Source organism: Mobula hypostoma, chromosome 19 (assembly GCF_963921235.1).
Source record: "Mobula hypostoma chromosome 19, sMobHyp1.1, whole genome shotgun sequence".
Classification (NCBI taxonomy): Eukaryota; Metazoa; Chordata; class Chondrichthyes; order Myliobatiformes; family Myliobatidae; genus Mobula; species Mobula hypostoma.
The window spans coordinates 32,404,141-32,422,813 of NC_086115.1; the positions used below are offsets into that span (position 1 = coordinate 32,404,141).

Sequence of the window (18,673 nt, forward strand, 5' to 3'; positions counted from 1 at the left end):
CTCGTACAGGATACCCTTAAAGTTAACCTTCAGGTTGAGTCAGTAGTGAAGAAGGCGAATGCAATGTTGGCATTCATTTCTAGAGGAATAGAGTATAGGAGCAGGGATGTGATGTTGAGGCTCTATAAGGCGCTGGTGAGACCTCACTTGGAGTACTGTGGGCAGTTTTGGTCTCCTTATTTAAGAAAGGATGTGCTGACGTTGGAGAGGGTACAGAGAAGATTCACTAGAATGATTCCGGGAATGAGAGGGTTATCATATGAGGAACGTTTGTCCGCTCTTGGACTGTATTCCTTGGAGTTTAGAAGAATGAGGGGAGACCTCATAGAAACATTTCCAATGTTAAAAGGCATGGACAGACTGGATGTGGCAAAGTTGTTTCCCATGATGGGGGAGTCTAGTACGAGAGGGCATGACTTAAGGATTGAAGGGCGCTCTTTCAGAGCAGAAATGCGAAGAAATTTTTTTAGTCAGAGGGTGGTGAATCTATGGAATTTGTTGCCACGGGCAGCAGTGGAGGCCAAGTCATTGGGTGTACTTAAGGCAGAGATTGATAGGTATCTGAGTAGCCAGGGCATCAAAGGTTATGGTGAGAAGGCAGGGGAGTGGGACTAAATAGGAGAAAATGGATCAGCACATGATAAAATGGTGGAGCAGAGTCGATGGGCCGAATGGCCTACTTCTGCTCCTTTGTCTTATGGTCTTATGGTCTAATATTGACAATATTCTTGCGGACCGGCTGACTGGTCGGGGTTCAAGTAGGGTTAAACTCACCTCGACATGTCTTTTATAGTTAGGGTTGCCAACTTTCTCACTCCCAAATAAGGGACAAAAGTAGCAGTCAAATACGGGACACTTGTGTTTACCCCGAGAAAGACTACCATGACAATGAAGCCTTACGCGGGCACCTGTGTGTGCATGCGTGTACGTGCCCTTTTTTTTCTTTTGGTTTTGGTTTAACCTTCCTGATTCTGTTAAGTGAAACTACACTGTACATACATTATTTCTACTTTATATAGGCTGTGTATTTATCATATCATTCCTGCTTTTACTATATGTTAGTGTTATTTTAGGTTTTATGTGTTACTTGGTATGATTTGGTAGATTATTTTTTGGGTCTGGGAACGCTCAAAAATTTTTCCCAGATAGATTAATGGTAATTGCTTCTTCGCTTTACGCCATTTCCGCTTATCAATGGTTTCATAGGAACGCTCTACCTTAGCAGGGGAAATACGGGACAAGGGCAGTCCCGTATGGGACAAACCAATTTAGCCCAATATACGGGATGTCCCGGCAAATACGGGACAGTTACTAACCTTATGTTCAAGTTCAAAAGTGCGGGAATGAGGAAAGGTGCAGCTGACTCGTATCATTTCCTCGCGGCCCAGTAGCACATGCTTTGCGGCCCAGCACCGGTCCGCGGCCCGGTGGTTGGGGACCACTGACGTAATGTACTAAAACAAAATGGGTGCACATTTTGTGATTTCTGCCTGTCTTAGTCCAGAATTCTTGAGCATCTGCTGAATTATATCAGCAGCAATGAGCGAGCCATTTTCTTAGGGAAGAATATAATATCCTAGTAGTTGAAGTAAGCTGCTTACCTCCATTACTGTTACTTGCTGTCAAAGAGCCTGTCACTGATCTGACCCCATATCAATGCTTTTATTCCATATTTCGTACAACCTACTTTAAACAAAATGTCCTGACGAAGAGTCTCGGCCTGAGACGTCGACTGCACCTCTTCCTAGAGATGCTGCCTGGCCTGCTGCGTTCACCAGCAACTTTTATGTGTGTTGCTTAAACAAAATGTTATCATTCACAGATTTTAAAACGACAATGAGAGGGAATCTTATTGAAACATAAAATTATGAAAGGGATAGATAAGATAGAGCCAGACAAATTGTTTCTACTGGTAGGTGAAACTAGGACTAGGGGACATTACCTCAAGATTCTTGCAGTAGATTTAGAACGGACATGAGGAGAAACTGCTTTTTCCAAAGAGTAGTGAATCTGAGGAACTCTCTGCCCAAAGAAGCAGTAGAGACTACCTCATTAACTATATTTAAGTCACAGATAGGTTTTTGCATAGTAAAGGAATTAAGGGTTATGGTGAAAAGTTAGGTAGGTGTAGCTGAGTCCATCAGCCATAATCTCATTGAATGACAGAGCATTATCAATAAGCCAGATTACCTACTTCTGCTCCCATTTCTTATGTTCTAAGCAGCCTATTTGCATAGTTTTGGGGGTGAAGTTTTTGCCTTGCTGCTGCCTCATTTTAAACGCCAAGATCTACCACCTAGTGTCGTGGTTGCCAACCCGTTGACCTTTGAGACTTTTTTTAGATCTCGAAAAAAATCAAAAATAAATACACAAATAATGTTGTAATGTGAGCATTATAAAAAAAATAAGTAATAGTAATTAGGATAATAGTAATATAGCAAAACTTTCGCTACTGAAAGCTGTTTGTAAAGAGAGATTGTTTCCGGGTTGTGGGGTTTTAGTTCCGTTCATTCTGCCCAGTGTGCATGTGTATAGCTCCCCCACCATGCACCACGTTTTCAGCATAGCTTGTGCTGCATCAAAGTGACCAACTAGATTAGATAAGAGTACAAACTGTTGCAAACATCAACATACAGCACTCGCTCGTGATATCCTGATAACATGGCGGAGGCTCCACGAAAGAAGGCGAAAATGTACAAACTCCATCCAGAATGGGAAGAGGAATTTCTGTTTACCCTGGTGAAAGACAAGTGTGTATGTATGTTGTGCCACCAAACACAAGCACTGACTAAAAGAGGGAACCTGGAGCGGCACCACAACACCAACCACCAGAAATTTAAAGACATTTACCCCCCAAGAGTGCAATTCGTGCCAGGAAAGTTGAGGAGCTGAAATCGGGGTTGAAGGCCCAGCAATGGTTTTTCACAAAACATGCTGCTCAAAATAAGGCTGTTATTGAAGCATCATTTCATGTAAGTCGCCTTTTGGCTAAACACAAGAAGCCTTTTACGGATGGCAATTTATTCAAGAAAGCAATGGCCATTACCGCAGAGACTGTTTTTAATGACTTTAAAAACAAAAACGGCATCACAACCACAATACATAATGTACCTCTTGGCCCTGCGACAGTGACAAGGAGGGTAGAGTCACTGTCAGAGTTCGTGGATCGACGTCACTCTGAATATTTTTCACTACAGTTCGATGAATCCCTGAATGTAATGCAAACAGCTCAGCTTGTTGTATTTGTCAGAATGGTTTTCCAGGATTTTAAAACAAAGGAGGACTTCCTCACTCTTTTGCAATTAAAGGAGAGAACGAGAGGTGAGGATATTTGCAATGAGTTTAAAAAATATGTCCCTGAAAATGACATCCCCATTCATAAACTGGTGGCAATTACTACTGATGGGGCCCCAGCAATGCGTGGTGTGCGTGTTGGTTTTATAGCACTAAAAGTCAGTGCCTACTTCGGGTCAACTTATCTATGTGAAATTGCATTTTCACAGATGAAAATTATTAAATCTAAGTACAGGAGCTGTCTTACTGACAGACACCTCACAGACTGTCTCAAACTGGCTGGCTGTAGTTATGAGCCAAATTTCAGGGAACTAGCAGAAAGTATTCGGCCCCAGTCATCACAGTGAGTGCAACAGTCAATTTTTATTCATTTATTTTTCGTGTTGAAATAAAATTAAATAATGAAACTTAGAATTAAAGGTGTGAAGTATTGTAATATTCTTAAAGAAAGACAGCTATGGCCTGTTTGATATGCTAGTTACAGTGTTTTCTTGTTTGAATTAATTTGAAAGTTCGACAAACGTATATTGTGTAATTCAAACACAATTAGCCCAAATAAAAGGCCTCAAATTGGAAGTACAATCTGAGCTGTTTTTTCTCTAAATGACTTAGTAGGTAGATCTTGCCTTTCACTAAGGTTGAGGTAGGGGATCTTGGGCTTAAAAAGGTTGGTGACCACTAATCTAGTGCAAGCACATCAATGGTCATGGTGCAGCCAGGTAACGGTTAGCGTGGCAGAAGTGTTGGCTGCACTTTCCTCGAGTCATAATACAGTGCTGCGTTGGTGCAGTAGAGTGGCAGTGAGGGAAAAGCTCTTGCCAGACATGTCACACTGCAGTCACGCCGAGATGGCCAAGTAGTCAACTGTTATATGTCTGCAGATTCATGCCTACATCCAGCAATTGCTTTTCCTTCACCTTGCGCTCATTCTCCTTCGATCGCGATGGAGTATGTTAATAAATTGAGATGTGAATTAATATCCTCCTTGTCCTTCCCTTAAAAATTGCACCTAATTCAAATCCAATCTTTCACAAGAAATATACAGACTCATCTTTTATCAGTTAGGATCAGTGAGCGTTTTGCTAGGAGTTGAATCATAATACAAGTAAGATTCCAAATGAAAACGATGCTCTTTTTGTCTGTGACTCTCCTGATGGATTTAATGTGATGTCAATTGCATTAAAACTAATGATAAAAATTCCAATCCTTTTAAGTCCATTTCATAGATTTGCTGACATCTGCCTTGTGGACCACTAGGTGGTGCCAAGTTGATATTCTTGTCCAAGTGATAGATTGCTCAGAGACGGACAGTGACGCTAATGTATTGGCAAAATAATTTTGTCACTGTTATTAATTTATTACTTTCTACACGTTTATGCATCAACAGATCAGTGTCACTTCATGCACTCACATTAAATATTTTTCTGTTCCTATGCATAACCTCACATTCTATTATAATTTAACCATTGTCACCGTGCCCTTAATTGATCTGTCAAATTGTCTTTGCAGACTTATTGTGTCCTCTTCACATTGACCTTTGTATCAACAAAAAATTTGACAATGTTATAATCTGATTAGTAAAATTGGTGGTTAAGTTCTTTTTTTATAAATCTTTGTCTTGCAGAAATGGTGGAAGCGACGTTTTACCTCTGTACTTATGAGTTCATCCTTAAAGGCATAGTTTCTCCCTGGTGTGACCTTTTCGATAAAGAAGACGTAGAGGTAATAATGATATCACTACAAATGTGTCCTTTATAAATCATGTCTGTTTAACAAGAAAATCTTATGTAAGCTGTGGTCTCATTTTCCATCAGCAAGTGATGCACAATACATAACTGAGAAATTGACCCTCCAGTAGCAGTCACAGTTATATAGGAGCAAGATGCTCCTGATGCCGGAAGACTAGTTGCCTCAACCTTACATTAAATTTCATTCAAACTTTGGCCGAGACAAAACCATTCCATCAAGGATCAGCACCTATCTAGTCACATATGTGCTAATGAACTCAATGTTGAAATAAGCAATGTTAAACACTGTTTGTTTTTTCATTCGAACTTCCAGCTTCCTCTTTTTTTTTTGCTTGGTTATACTGAGCAATGGTCCTGCAACTTTTATTTCTTTTCCAATTACCACTCTTCCACGATGTACTATTATCCCAGTGTCATCAATTCCACCATCCAACATTCATTCCTGTTCTTTCCTCTTCATCTTCCTCTCTTAGTTCCAGCAAGGATCTTACACCAATAGGGGCTAATAGAATGATGTGACTTCCATGAGGTGTATTGGCATAAGTCACTCCTCCAGCAGGACAGATTGAATAAGGATTATTTCTCTTACGGGAATCATTGTAATGATCACACCTCCTGTAGGGATCACTGGATAACATCCAGTTAATAAGGAGACTGGCCAATATTTCCTCCTCCCACCTTTCCTGTCTTGCACACCGTGGCAGAAGGTGGTGTCTGTGTGATGTAAGAACAGTAGTCAGCGCACTCAGATCAAGCAAAATGTCTGCTGTAATCCGCTGTGCCTCAGCTTAGTGAGCCATCTAAAAATAATAGTTTGATTTCCAAACACAGAAATTATTGATCAAGCTGTCACTTACATGATTGTAATGCAGTGAGACCAAGAAGTGATTGTTTGATTCACCATTACAAAAATATGCATGGAGAACATGTATTTTACATCAATTATCATATTCCAAGTGGTAAATCAGATAACTGCTATAGCTTTTTTGATTATAGAACAGTATCTAAATCACATGTTAATTCATATTTGCTTGCTTTGTATGGGTAATGCTTTAACTGGAATAGCAATAGTAATCTTAAACTAGCTATTCCAATTATCTGTTTGTTTCTCAGGTACTGGAGTACATGGCTGACCTGAAGCAATACTGGAAGAGAAGCTATGGATATGAAATTAATGGTCTCTCCAGCCACAAACTATTCCAGAATATTTTCCAATATATGGACCAGACCATTGAAGAGAATGAGAGGTAAAGATGATATCTCATGAAACATGTCACAACCATGGATTAACAGTCATTTTATCAGCCTAGTAAGAGTTCCGTGATTCCTGTGTGAATATATCCCAGCCAATAAACACAAAAAGGCTTCTGCTTTTAAAATTCACTGCTTTTCTCCTAAATTACATGCAAAGATAACTGGAGCCCTGGAAAAAACTGTAGTTAATCTGAGTTTAAAATTAAATGTCTTATTATTTTTTTCTTCTTATCTTCTTGTAATTAGTTTCCTGATGACATCCTGTGTCTTATCTTCTTCAGTTCTCTGGCAATATTTCTGCGTATCCCTAGTTCTTATTTGATAATGCCAATTAAAGGTGAAGGCATCACTTCAGAATTTATTTAATTCATTTTTTTTCTCTGCCTTTTTCCATTTCTTCCCATAACCTTTATTACTGGTACAAAAAAAAGCTCCATGTACTCTCTTTGCTGTCCCGTTCCTCACTGGAGTCACTCTTCAGTATCTCGCAGATTATACTTCTTCATTAGTGACAGATGGGAGACAGTTGAGAGACCCTGAGGATAAAGATTAATCAGCAGTATAATGAAGGGTAAATAGTCTACAGGAGAATTCTAACACCATGCATTAAAATGGTTTTGTTCGAAATCTCTAAGTTAATTTTGTCCCTTTCTAAGCTAAACGCTACAAACTGCTGGAAACATTCTTTCCTACTCTGCTGTGTTTTATTTCTGCAGACTGTGTTTATCATTTAAACATTCCATAAGACCATAACACAAAGGAGCAGAAGTAGGCCATTCGGCTCATGGAGTCTGCTCCGCCATTTTATCAAGAGCTGATCCATTTTCTCCTATTTAGTCCCACTCCCCTGCCTTCTCTCCATAACCTTTGATGCCCTGGCTACTCAGATACCTATAAATCTCTGCCTTAAATACACCCAATGACTTCATTACACATTCAGTGGCCACTTTGTAAGTTACTTGCTGTACCTAATAAAGTGGCTACCGAGTTTATGTTTGTTGGTTTCTGCTGCTGTAGCCTATCCACTTCAAGGTTCGACATGTTGTGCATTCAGAGTTGTTGTCCTGCACACCACCGTTGTAGCATGTGGTTATTTGAGCTACTTTTCCCTTCCTATCAGTTTGAACCAATCTGGCCATTCTCCCCTGAACTCTTTCATTAACAAGGTGTTTTTACCCACAGAACTGCCGCTCACTGGATGTTTTTGGTTTTTTGCAACATTCCCTGTAAACTAGAGACTGTTGTGCATGAAAATCCTAGGAGATCAGCAGTTTCTAAGATGGTCAAACCACCCCTTCTGGCATCACCAATCATTGCACAGTGATAAATTATTCTGATGTTTGGTCTGAACAACAGCTAAACCTCTTGACAATGCATCAGTGCTGAGTCTAAGGTTACTGACAATTTATGTAAAGGCTGTCTCCGTACTGTGGATTGCTCTAAAGACCAGATTGATCTAAAACCAGGTGACACAGCCTCAGAATAGAGGGGCGTGAGGAGGAATTTCTTTAGTCAGAGAGTGGTGAATCTGAAGAATTCTTTGCCACAGGCAGCTATGGAGGCCAAGTCTGTGTGTATATTTAAGGCAGCGGTTGATAATTTCTTAATTGGTCAGGGCATGAAGGGATACGGGGAGAAGGCGAGATTGGGGCTGAGAGGAAAATTGGATCGGCCATGATGAAATGACAGAGCAAACTTGATGGGCCAAATGGCCTAATTTGCTCCTATATCTTATGGTCTTATGTCTGCATGCTTTTACACGCTGAGTTGCTGCCACATTATTGGCTGATTAGATATTTGCATTAACGAGCAGGCTTGATAAAATTGCCACTAAGTGTAAATATTCTCCTGGTTCAGAGGATAATAACCATCCCAGTCATACCATTGTTCTTCTGGTTTGTTTGGTAAAGCCATGGAGGTTAGTAATAGATTTCCCTTCCCCTTAATTCTCTGCTGATCAAAGCAGGGCATGTCAATCATGGCACCCATTGGCAGTATTGAATTCACTTTAGTCAAAGTGTGCACATCAATGACTGCAAGCTTAAAGCTTGTCCTCACCTATACTTTGGCCCCAGTCTCATCACAGTGACCACCGCTTAGAGCTTTGTGAGTTTATTCTTAATTCTGGTACATCTGACTTTACAGTGCCAATTTATGACAAACTAGACTTCAAATTCATGGTGTGGTGACTGGACCAGCAGGAAGTGGATAGGGACTGCTCACACTTGTTCACCTAGAGGTGAGTGTTCCAAAGTGAACTGTAGATGAGTTTGAGGATAAAAATTTGTTGGTGGTTATTGAGGGAAACCATTGAATAGCTAATCAGACCGGAGAAGAATGATATAAAGCCGGTTCCAGCAGGCCAAAAGGAAAATTGCAGCCTGTTACCTGCAATATGTTCAAAGTTCAAAGTAAATTTATTATCAAAGTACATATGTCACCATATACAACTCTGAGAATCATTTTCCAGTGGGTATAGTCAGCAAATTTACAGAATTATATCTATAACAGGATCAATGAAAGATCAACCAGAGTGCAATAGATAACTCTCTCTTTCTTCATGTGTCTTGCGCGTTACATGCTTGGGTGATCATTGCTGTCAACGTCGAATGATCCCTCGCAGCATCAATGATATGTCACACACTTAGATCTGTTAGTTCTTTCACAGTGTCCATGTATTTTCTTCTTTTCCTTTTTCTACCACATTTCCCAGGCATACAGCCTTATAATGTAAGGCATTCTATTTCTCCCTTTCTGATGACATAGCCCAGGAATTTAAGTTTCCTCTCATTTAATGTTCTCATTAAAGATCTTTTTATAAGGGTATGTTGGAGTACTGACTCATTAGTTATCCTATCTCTATATGATATTTTCAGCATTCTTCTAAGAAACCACATTTCTGTTGCTTCTAAGTTTCTTTGGAGATCTGGTGTTATATTCCATGTTTCGGAAGCATACAGCAAGATTAACCAGATGTAACATTTTAGTTGCCTAAGCCTTGGTGTCATAGAAATGTGTCTGTTGGTAAAAATGCAATTCTTCTTTTTATTTCTACTTTACTTCTAGCGTCTTGTGATATAAAGCTACCAAGGTAATTAAAGCTGGTCTTTTGTTCAATCTCCTGGTTACCGATGTACAATTGGCAGTTGGGAGTATCCTGCTGTTTTGATATTACCATACATTTGGTTGTTTTACAGTTGATGGTTAGACCAAAATCTGCACTTGTTTGTACTACTTTGTCTAGGAGGATTTGTAGGTTTCTTGCAGCACTTGCTATTAGGGTGGTATCGCCTGCATATCTTATATTGTTGATGTTAGCACCTCCAATTTTTATCCCATCTAGGTCTTCTGTTTCTCTGAGAATCATTTCACTATAGATATTAAATAATTGCAGTGAGGCAATGCATCCCTGTCTAACTCCTCTTTGAATTTTAGTCCAACTGCTTATATTATCATCAATTTTTACCACCGCCGTTTGATTCCAATATAAATTTTGAAGCAGTTGTTGGTCCCTTTCGTCAGTGTTTAGTTTAGCGAGAATTTGAAATAATATTTTCATGTTGCACTTTGTCGAATGCTTTAGTGAAATCAATAAAACATAAAAAGACATCATTGTAGCGGTGTGCTACACACAGCGCTAGAATAACCACACGGAGTCGGTGAGTTAGAGTTGCGATGAAAGAGATTTATTCAAACTTCGCGGCCTGCTTTAAAGCCTTCCCGTTCCCGCCCTCCCTGGGGTGGGACTGCTGTGGGGAATGCATATTCCCAGACCCTTTCCGTGCGCGGGATTTTCCCCCTGTTGGTGAAGATGGCCTGGCGCCCTTTTTGGGGCCGGCCCTCTGCCTGCGCGCGCTGTTGTGAGCTGGTTCGTGTGTGCCAGAAAGTGGGTCGCCACATAACCCCCTCCCAGAACCGGCGATACCTCCCCCAATGTCCACAGTCTGGATCGGCCTCGGTCAGTCTGCGGTAGTCACCGCATGGTCTCCAGCCCCCCGTTGCCTTGGGCACCATGTGAAGGGGGGAGGCCCATGGGCTGTCAGACCGTCGTATGATCCCCAATTCCTCCATCTTCTTGAACTCCTCCTTCGCCAGTCGGAGCTTGTCTGGGGGAAGCCTTCGAGCCCGGGCGTGGAGGGGTGGTCCCTGGGTCGGGATGTGGTGCTGTACTCCGTGTCTGGGCATGGCTGCCGTGAACTGCGCTGTCAGTACTGATGGGAAATCCTCCAGGACCCTGGTGAATTCGTTGTTGGACAGCGTGATAGAGTCCAGGTGTGGGGCTGGCTACTGTGCTTCACTCAGGGAGAACATTTGAAAAGTCTTGGCGTGGACTAATTGCTTCCCTTGCAGATCGACCAGCAGGCTGTGGGCTCGTAGAAAATCCGCCCCCAGGAGTGGTTGGGCCACGGCGGCCAGTGTGAAGTTCCACGTGAACCGGCTGGAGCTGAACTGTAGCCGCATCATGCGGGTGCCGTAGGTTCGTATTGTGCTGCCATTTGCGGCCCTCAGGGTGGGTCCCGGTTCTCTGTTGCGGGTGTCGTAACTCGTTGGAGGTAAGATGCTCCAGTGTCAACCAAAAAGCGGCGTCCCAACTGCTTGTCCCAGACGTACAGGAGGCTGTCCTGATGGTCAGCCGCCGTAGCCATCAGCGGCGGCTGGCCCTGGCGTTTCCTGGGAATTTGCAGGGTGGTCTGCAGCAGCGGGCCTCTGTGCCCCACCGCTGGTGGTAGAATCACCATTGTTCGTTGGGCTCCTCACTCCCGTCGCCGGGTTTTGTAGGCTCTGCTGCCGGGCCTGGTCTGGTCTGTCGCTGGGCACGCGGCTTGGTAATCTGTGTGACGGATGCCCCTCTCTCTTTCCTGGCATTCCGCAGCACTTCTGCCCGGGCCGCCACCTCCCGGGGGTCGCTGAAATCTGCGTCGGACAGCAGCAGGCATATGTCCTCGGGCAGTTGCTCTAGGAACGCCTGCTCAAACATGAGGCAGGGTTTGTGTCCTTCAGCCAGGGCCAGCATTTCGTTCATTAATGCCGACGGCGGCCTGTCTCCCAAACCATCCAGGTGCAATAAGCGGCGTGCTCGTTCGCGCTGTGAGAGTCCGAAAGTCTTTACGAGCAGGGCTTTGAATGCTGTGTATTTGCCGTCCTCCGGGGGCAACTGTATAAACTCCTCAACTTGTGCAGCTGTCTCCTGGTCGAGTGAGCTCAGCATGTAGTAGTAGCGAGTGGACTCCGAGGTTATCTGCCGAATGTGGAATTGTGCTTCTGCTTGTTCGAACCATAATTGGGGTCGCAGCGTCCAGAAGCTTGGCAGTTTTAACGAAACTGCGTGAACAGATGCAGCGTTGGTCATCTCTGGTCCAAATATCGTTTTGGCCGTCGGGGTCACCAATTGTAGCGGTGTGTTACACACAGCGCTAGAATAACCACACGGAGTCGGTGAGTTAGAGTTGCGATGAAAGAGATTTATTCAAACTTCGCGGCCTGCTTTAAAGCCTTCCCGTTCCCGCCCTCCCTGGGGCGGGACTGCTGTGGGGAATGCATATTCCCAGACCCTTTCTGTGCGCGGGATTTTCCGCCTGCTGGTGAGATGGCCTGGCGCCCTTTTTGGGGCCGGCCCTCTGCCTGCACGCGCTGTTGTGAGCCGGTTCGTGTGTGCCAGAAAGTGGGTTGCCACATCATTTTGATATTCAATTGCCCTTCCTGAAAGCATTCATAGTATGAAACTTGCATCTATAGTTCCTCTATCCTCAATAAACCCATATAAACCCATATTGCAGTTCAGAAGTTTCTGGCCTTAACTTGCTTTTAATTCGACTCAGAACAATTCTCAACAAAATCTTTATTATGTGACTCATAAGACTGATTGTTCTCTAATTTTTGCAGTCAATAGTTCCAGGAATTTTTGGCAGAGTTATAAATACTGATTTCAAGAGATTGTTAGGCAATACACCAGACTCATATATGCCGTTAAACAGTTCAAAAAGAATATCTATGCCCAGATCTTCTTGGGCTTGTATCATTTCCACTGAAATTCCATCAGGTCCAGTGGCTTTACCATGTTTCATGCTTTTCATTGCTTTAGTTATTTCCTCTCTGGTAATAGGTGGGCCAGAATTTGGGTGTTTAATATCTGGGGGTTCCCCTCTATTATCTTCAAAAAGCAGATCTATATACTGAATCCACCTCTCACATACTTTATCCAGGTCTTTTAGTATGGATCCGTCTGCTGATCTTATGCATCCTGTAGAGGAGGTTTTCTTCATTCTGGTAATTTCCTTAATTTTCTTGTGCATTTCTTTGCTGTTGTTAATATGGCCTTCTACTTCATTGCATTTTTGATTCAGCCATTCTTCCTTTGCAATATTGCAAAATTGTCTGGTCTGTCTGTCTAAATCTCTGTATTGCACTTCATTATTCTTCACTAACTTTCTTTGTTCCATCAGATCTAGAATTTCTTGGGTTATCCACCCCTTGTTGGTGTGTTGGATTTCTTGTACTGGGATTATCTCCTCTGCTGATTGCTGTATAGCATATTTAAATCTGTCCCAAATCGGTGTTGTTTCATTTACGTTGAGGTGTTCTACAGCTGTTTTGAATTGTTGCTTAAGTATGCTATCATTTTTAAGTTCTCCCAACGTATACTTCTTTCTGTTTTTTTCTGCAGTAGATACCAAAATGTGCAAATGTAGATAAATAGCAATAAATAATGCAAACATGAAATAACAAGATAAAGAGTCCGTAAATTGATATCAGTGGTTGTGGGAACATCTCAGTGGATGAGCAAGTGAATGTAGTTAACCCTTTTGTTCAAAAGCCTGATGGTTGTGGGGTAGTAACTGTGGAGTATGAGTGCACACATAATATAAAGCTGGTAAAATAAAGGTCAGATGCATAGAGGATAATCCATGTTCTCGAAAAGACATTTAAAATAAACTTGGAAATTTAATTCCCTTAAGAGTATATTTGCAAAATAAATTTATCATTTAGTCACTGTACAATATTCCTGTCAGCAGATGGCGATGTGCAGCCATCATTAATGCAATGTATAACCCTGTGAAAAGGAAGCTCTTCTGATGTCAATGCATTCCAAAGGGAATGTAAAGAAAACAAGTCATTTTACAAGCTTGTTCTTTGCTGTGAGTTAATTTAATTTTTTACAAATTAAAATCTTGTTAGCTTTGGGTTTCTTCTGTGATACTAAATTCATGAACCAAAAGATATCATCCTAAAGTCTCTTCTCAAGGTTTCATTTCTGAATTTTCTGCCAAAGTTAATAGGTAAGCACATGGGTTAACTATGGGCATGTGCTAAGCTGTAGAGTTTTCACTAAAAATGACCTCTAAATTGTGGAGAAATCCAAATGCATTAATGTACTCAACATGTCCTTGGATGAAATGTAGGGTCCACTGTGTATTCTGCAAACTCTGTATCCCTCCCTCCCACCTCCCTCCTCCCTCCACCCCTCCCCACTTCCCCCACCCTTTCCCCCTTCCCCTCCCATCCCCCCTTCCCCACCCCTCCCATCCCCCCTTCCCCCCCACCTCCCTGCTGTAACATTTCATCATGGCTGATTTATTGTCCCCTTCAACTCCATTTTCCTGCCTTCCCCCAGTAACCCTGGACACCCTCAGTAATAATAAAAAGCCTATCACCCTCCGCTTTAAATATACCAATGACTTGGCCTCCATATCCATCTGTGACAATGGATTCCACAAATTCACCACTCTCTGATGTAAGAAAATTCTCTATTTACATAATCCTCCAGTGTTTACATTTTTATAAAATTCCCCTTTCATTTTTATTAACTTTACCCCTCCACCTGCCCCACAGATTCTCCCACTCACACTACACACTAGGGGAACACCTGTGGGAAGAGAAACAGAGTTAATGTTTCAGGTCAAATACTCTCCATCAGAACTGGGAAGGAGAGAAAAGAAGCTCATAAAGTGGCAGGGAGGGTTGGGGATGGGATGATGTCCCTGAAGGGGTGAAACCAGATGATCATGAAAATAAGCTTTAAACACAGTGGAAGCAGTTGGAGAGGGAGAACATCGACTTGTAGGTATTGTAAAAATTCAGTGCTTGGCCTGGCAGGCATATCTTCTGACAATTTACCTCAGAAAATTGAAGAGAGGGTGGTGTTTCTTTGCCATCAATCGTAATGTAGAAGTTATTTTCTGGGAACTGTAGTATGCCTCAACCATTGAACATCTACAGAAACTTGAAATCCAAAGAGGTATTTGTTTTTGTCTGTTTTTAAATGTTATTGTTTGACTTTGTTTTCTATATGTAGCCCCCAGTCGGCCTCAGGCTCACTCAGCTCGCTTTCGTCTAGGGGGAGCGGCCTTTAGCCCTGCCAAACTGGGTAATCAAGTTTGTGTAGATGCTGTGTGATGTACCCCACCCTGCCAAATAACAGAACAGTACACTGTATGCGATTAAATACTTACACTTTATAAGTGTTTACTGGAACTATGTAATTATTAGAGATACCATAGAGAAAGTAAAAGGCGCCAGACTTAACAAAATTCAACCACTTCGTGCACAACCGTTGGAGCTCAATTAACGGAGTCTTCTTTCCCCCATTCGATCCCCTCCGACCTCCTCGGCCCGCCGCCTGGGACCAACCATGGTGGTCGACCAGACAGTGCACACGAGTCTGTCCTCGTCTCCTCTCCTCGCTGAAGACCCTGGGCCTCGGACTCCCGCATGGGGTCCGTTCCTTCACCCAGTTTACAGCATCGCGTCTTCTCTCTCTGTCCCTATCGCGCCTTCTCCCCCAAACCCCGTGAAAACAATAGCTTACAGACACACAAGAAAGAAAAACATCTATCCCAATTGGTTAGCAAATGAATACGATTCTCATTATCAGTAATATAACCCAAACAAGCGCTAGAGAACTTTCTCAGCAGTTAACATAACAAAGAAGCCATTTTTATTAGCATTAGCAGTAACATAAAAGAAGAAACCCCTTACACTCTCCCCCCACCAAATTTAGTCATGTCCTCATGACTTATAAATAACTCACCAACCATTCCTGCAGACACAAAAACTCAATCCAGGTACAAACAGTCACATTGCTTCCCAAACAGTAGACCTTAACACCCTGTTCCACGGGAGCTACATAGGCCAACCTATCTGGGAGTTTCCTAATCCTCTGAGAACTCCGTACCCCCTCCCCTAAACCTTTAATGTTGTCAAGGGTAAATGCTTCAGAAACTGGTTGTAAAACAAACTGTACAACAACCTGACCTGCGCCCTGGTGTCGAGGATGGCTTTAGCATAGCTTCCATCCATCCGTAACGACACCCAAGGGCGTGGTCCCTCTAAGCCTTCAGGAATAGGGTCTGTTCCTTTCGGGAGTTCCTTGGTACATTGCTGGGAACATGCTCCCCCAGAGACCTCAAGCCGTTTCCCCCATTGGGCCTCCACTAATTTTCCCAACTCCTCTCTGATCAGCTGAACAACTGAGGGAGGGGCTGATCCCCTTAAATGATCCCCCTGCCAGAGAAGATACACTGAAAGCTTTTCCCCGATCTCCTGACACAGGTATGGAAAGCCCCCCAGGTACTGCATTTTACTTCCAGTCGAACCAAATGCATTTTCCCCCGCTTTCAGCTGGCAGCTGTCACTGCGGGGTAATTGAACCTGACAGCTCTGACAACGTCAACAGCCCGCCTACTCAAACTTTCAACCAATCCCTGCCACTCTCCCTCAACCGAGCTCTACTACTCACTCATCTAACAACTGAGAGATCCGTTCCACCCACGTCTCGTACGCCTCTGCCCCTTTAGGGGTGGACATTATCCCAAAAACCAAGCGGAGCCTGCCGTAGCTGGAACATTTATTCTCAGACACTACCTCCGAATCAGACCACTCTTTCCTCTCTCTCCTAACAGTATGGACCAGCCCATGGTCCCGCCTCACCTGGGGCACCAATAGACACTGGCAGTCCCACCACCATTTCGTCAGCGCTAGTCTGAACTCGAACTCAGACCTCCGGGGTACCAACAGCCACCCCACCCAACACGCATGCAGTAATAACCAGAGGCACACCAGCTTTCCGTCCCTGCAGCACACTTAATTTAAAGAGGGCGATCACACAGCTTCCTACCAAAAATCCATATTCCGGACGAGTAACCCCACAATGTAGCCCCCGGTAAGCCTCAGGCTCGCTCAGCTCGCTTTCGTCTAGGAGGAGCAGCCTTCGTCCCCACCATACTGGGTGATCAAGTTTTGTGTAAATGCTGTGTGATGTACCCCACCCTGCCAAATAACAGAACAATACACCATATCCGATTAAATGATTACGCTTTATAAGTATTTACTGGAACTATGTAATTAATAGAGATACAAATAAAAGGAAAGTAAAAGGCACCAGATTTATCAAAATTCAACCACTTCATGCACAACCATTGGAGCTCAATTAACGGAGTCTTCTTTCCCCCATTCGATCCCCTCCAACCTCCTCGACCCGCTGCCTGGGACCAACCATGGTGGTCGACCAGACTCTCCACGAGTCTGTCCTCCTCTCCTCGCCGAAGACCCTGGGCCTTGGACTCCCGCTCGGGGTCCGTTCCGTCGGCCAGCTTACAGCATCGCGTCTCCTCTCTGTCCACATTGTGCCTTCTCCCCCAAAGCCCACGAAAACAATAGCTTACAGACCCACAAGAAAGAATAACTTCTATCCCAATTGGTTAGCAAATGAATACAAATCTCGTTATCAGTAATATAACCCAAATAAGCTTCTAGAGAGAGAACTTTCTTAGCAGTTAACATAACAAAGAAGCTATTTTTATTAGCCTTAGCAGTAACATAAAAGAAGAAACCCCTTACATATATTTTTGAAAAATAACTTTGTCACAGCTTTAGAATGTTTCTGAATGCCAGATGCATTCAAATCCCTTCATAGAGCTTTGATAGTTGACATAGTTGGCTTATGGCTAAGACTGGTTCCCTTGATCTAACTGGATTTAAGTGGGAACATGCAGCCACAGTGCTGGCTTCACCTCTGCAGCAGTGGCAGCTTTGATCAAGATGTTATGCCAACCTTTTTGACCCACTCCATGACCAATCCAACCTTTCCCTCCTACATAGCCCTAATGCTATTATGTAGGATTTGAGAAAGGTGAGCAGAAATTTGGTCCAGAGATTAACAAGCACAAAATCCAGGCCACATTTACAGAAGTTCAACTATGTAAATGGCCATGATTCAGCATATTTTGTTATCTTCCTGAAAGTATTATTTTTACTTCTATATCGTGATAAATTTTGCTTCCAACTATGAGTAAGGGTTTTTTAAATTATCCTTTAAATAGTTTGTTTACCTCCTCATGATTTCTCATTCTTTGAACTTCATTCAGTTTTCTATTTACAGTGTGGTACTATCATTATTTCTGGTGATAAAATTTGTGACTAACAGAAATTCTGTGGGCTCAAGGTGTGATGTGCCTGATGTGGCAATTTTACACGTTCATATATCGTGGTGAACCTTGGATCAGTTCATGTGGTAAAATGAATATCTAATCTAGTGAAATGAAATCTAGTGTTCTAAGAGAAAAAAAACTTGTACTGTGAGCACATGAAGGTAAAATTCTGTGGATGCTGAATGTCTTAAATAATGATGAAAATGGTCAAAGTACTCTACATCAGAGCTGATGAAAATCGATTACTGTTAACTCACTTCCTCTCTCCATTGCAGTTACTGGTTTGATAGCTATTTCTGGCATTTTGTAGTTTACTTGTTTAAGGGCAATCAGATATTGAAGTGAGGAAGGAAGAAATGGAGTGATATGTCCGTCCGCACAGCGAGGGGTGATGGAAGTTTCTGTGGAAAATATATAGCGGCATGTGACCTGGGACTGAGAGACATATTCTTGTGATGTGACTTTGAAGATGAGGGTCTTTAAAAGCTGGATCTTAGTCAGTAAACAATTACAGTTTACCGTAATCTTGGCTGAGATGTTCAGTCTGTAGTAGGTCCTCAGTATTTAGCAGAATTGTCTTGAATCTTCCACCATCAGCAAAGTCCAGAAAAATCATCTCATTTATTATATTGAAATCATGCATTATTTCCCTGTAAGTGTAAGACGCAAAGGTGGCAGTAAGGTAGATAACCCGGTTATGAGGGGATGTTAGACCTCACCAGAAGGGGCATTAAATCCTACAGCAAGAAGGTAATGCTCCAGGAAAGAACAGTCTGCTAGAGGAACTTTAGTGGTTGTGCAGCATCTGTTGGGTGGTGGGGGCGGGTTGGGGGAGGAATCAAAATTGTTGACATTTTGCGTTCAACCCTACATCAGGGCTGAGAGGGGAGGTGGCCACTATAACTAGATGACTACTGGAGCGGGTAGTGCTCCAGCTTTATAAAACATTAG

General features: G+C 42.8%; 1 protein-coding gene across 2 annotated transcripts in view; it reads left to right on the forward strand.

Annotated features, from left to right (window-relative positions):
* The window catches only part of LOC134358929 (multiple inositol polyphosphate phosphatase 1-like), an 87,324-nt gene that overhangs the window by 18,314 nt on the left and 50,337 nt on the right, over nt 1–18,673 (forward strand). For both annotated transcript variants that reach the window (XM_063071621.1, XM_063071622.1), the window contains exons 2-3: nt 4,919–5,016; nt 6,156–6,289. In XM_063071621.1, coding sequence (XP_062927691.1) covers nt 4,919–5,016; nt 6,156–6,289 — 232 coding nt within the window. The remainder of the gene's footprint in view (nt 1–4,918; nt 5,017–6,155; nt 6,290–18,673) is intronic.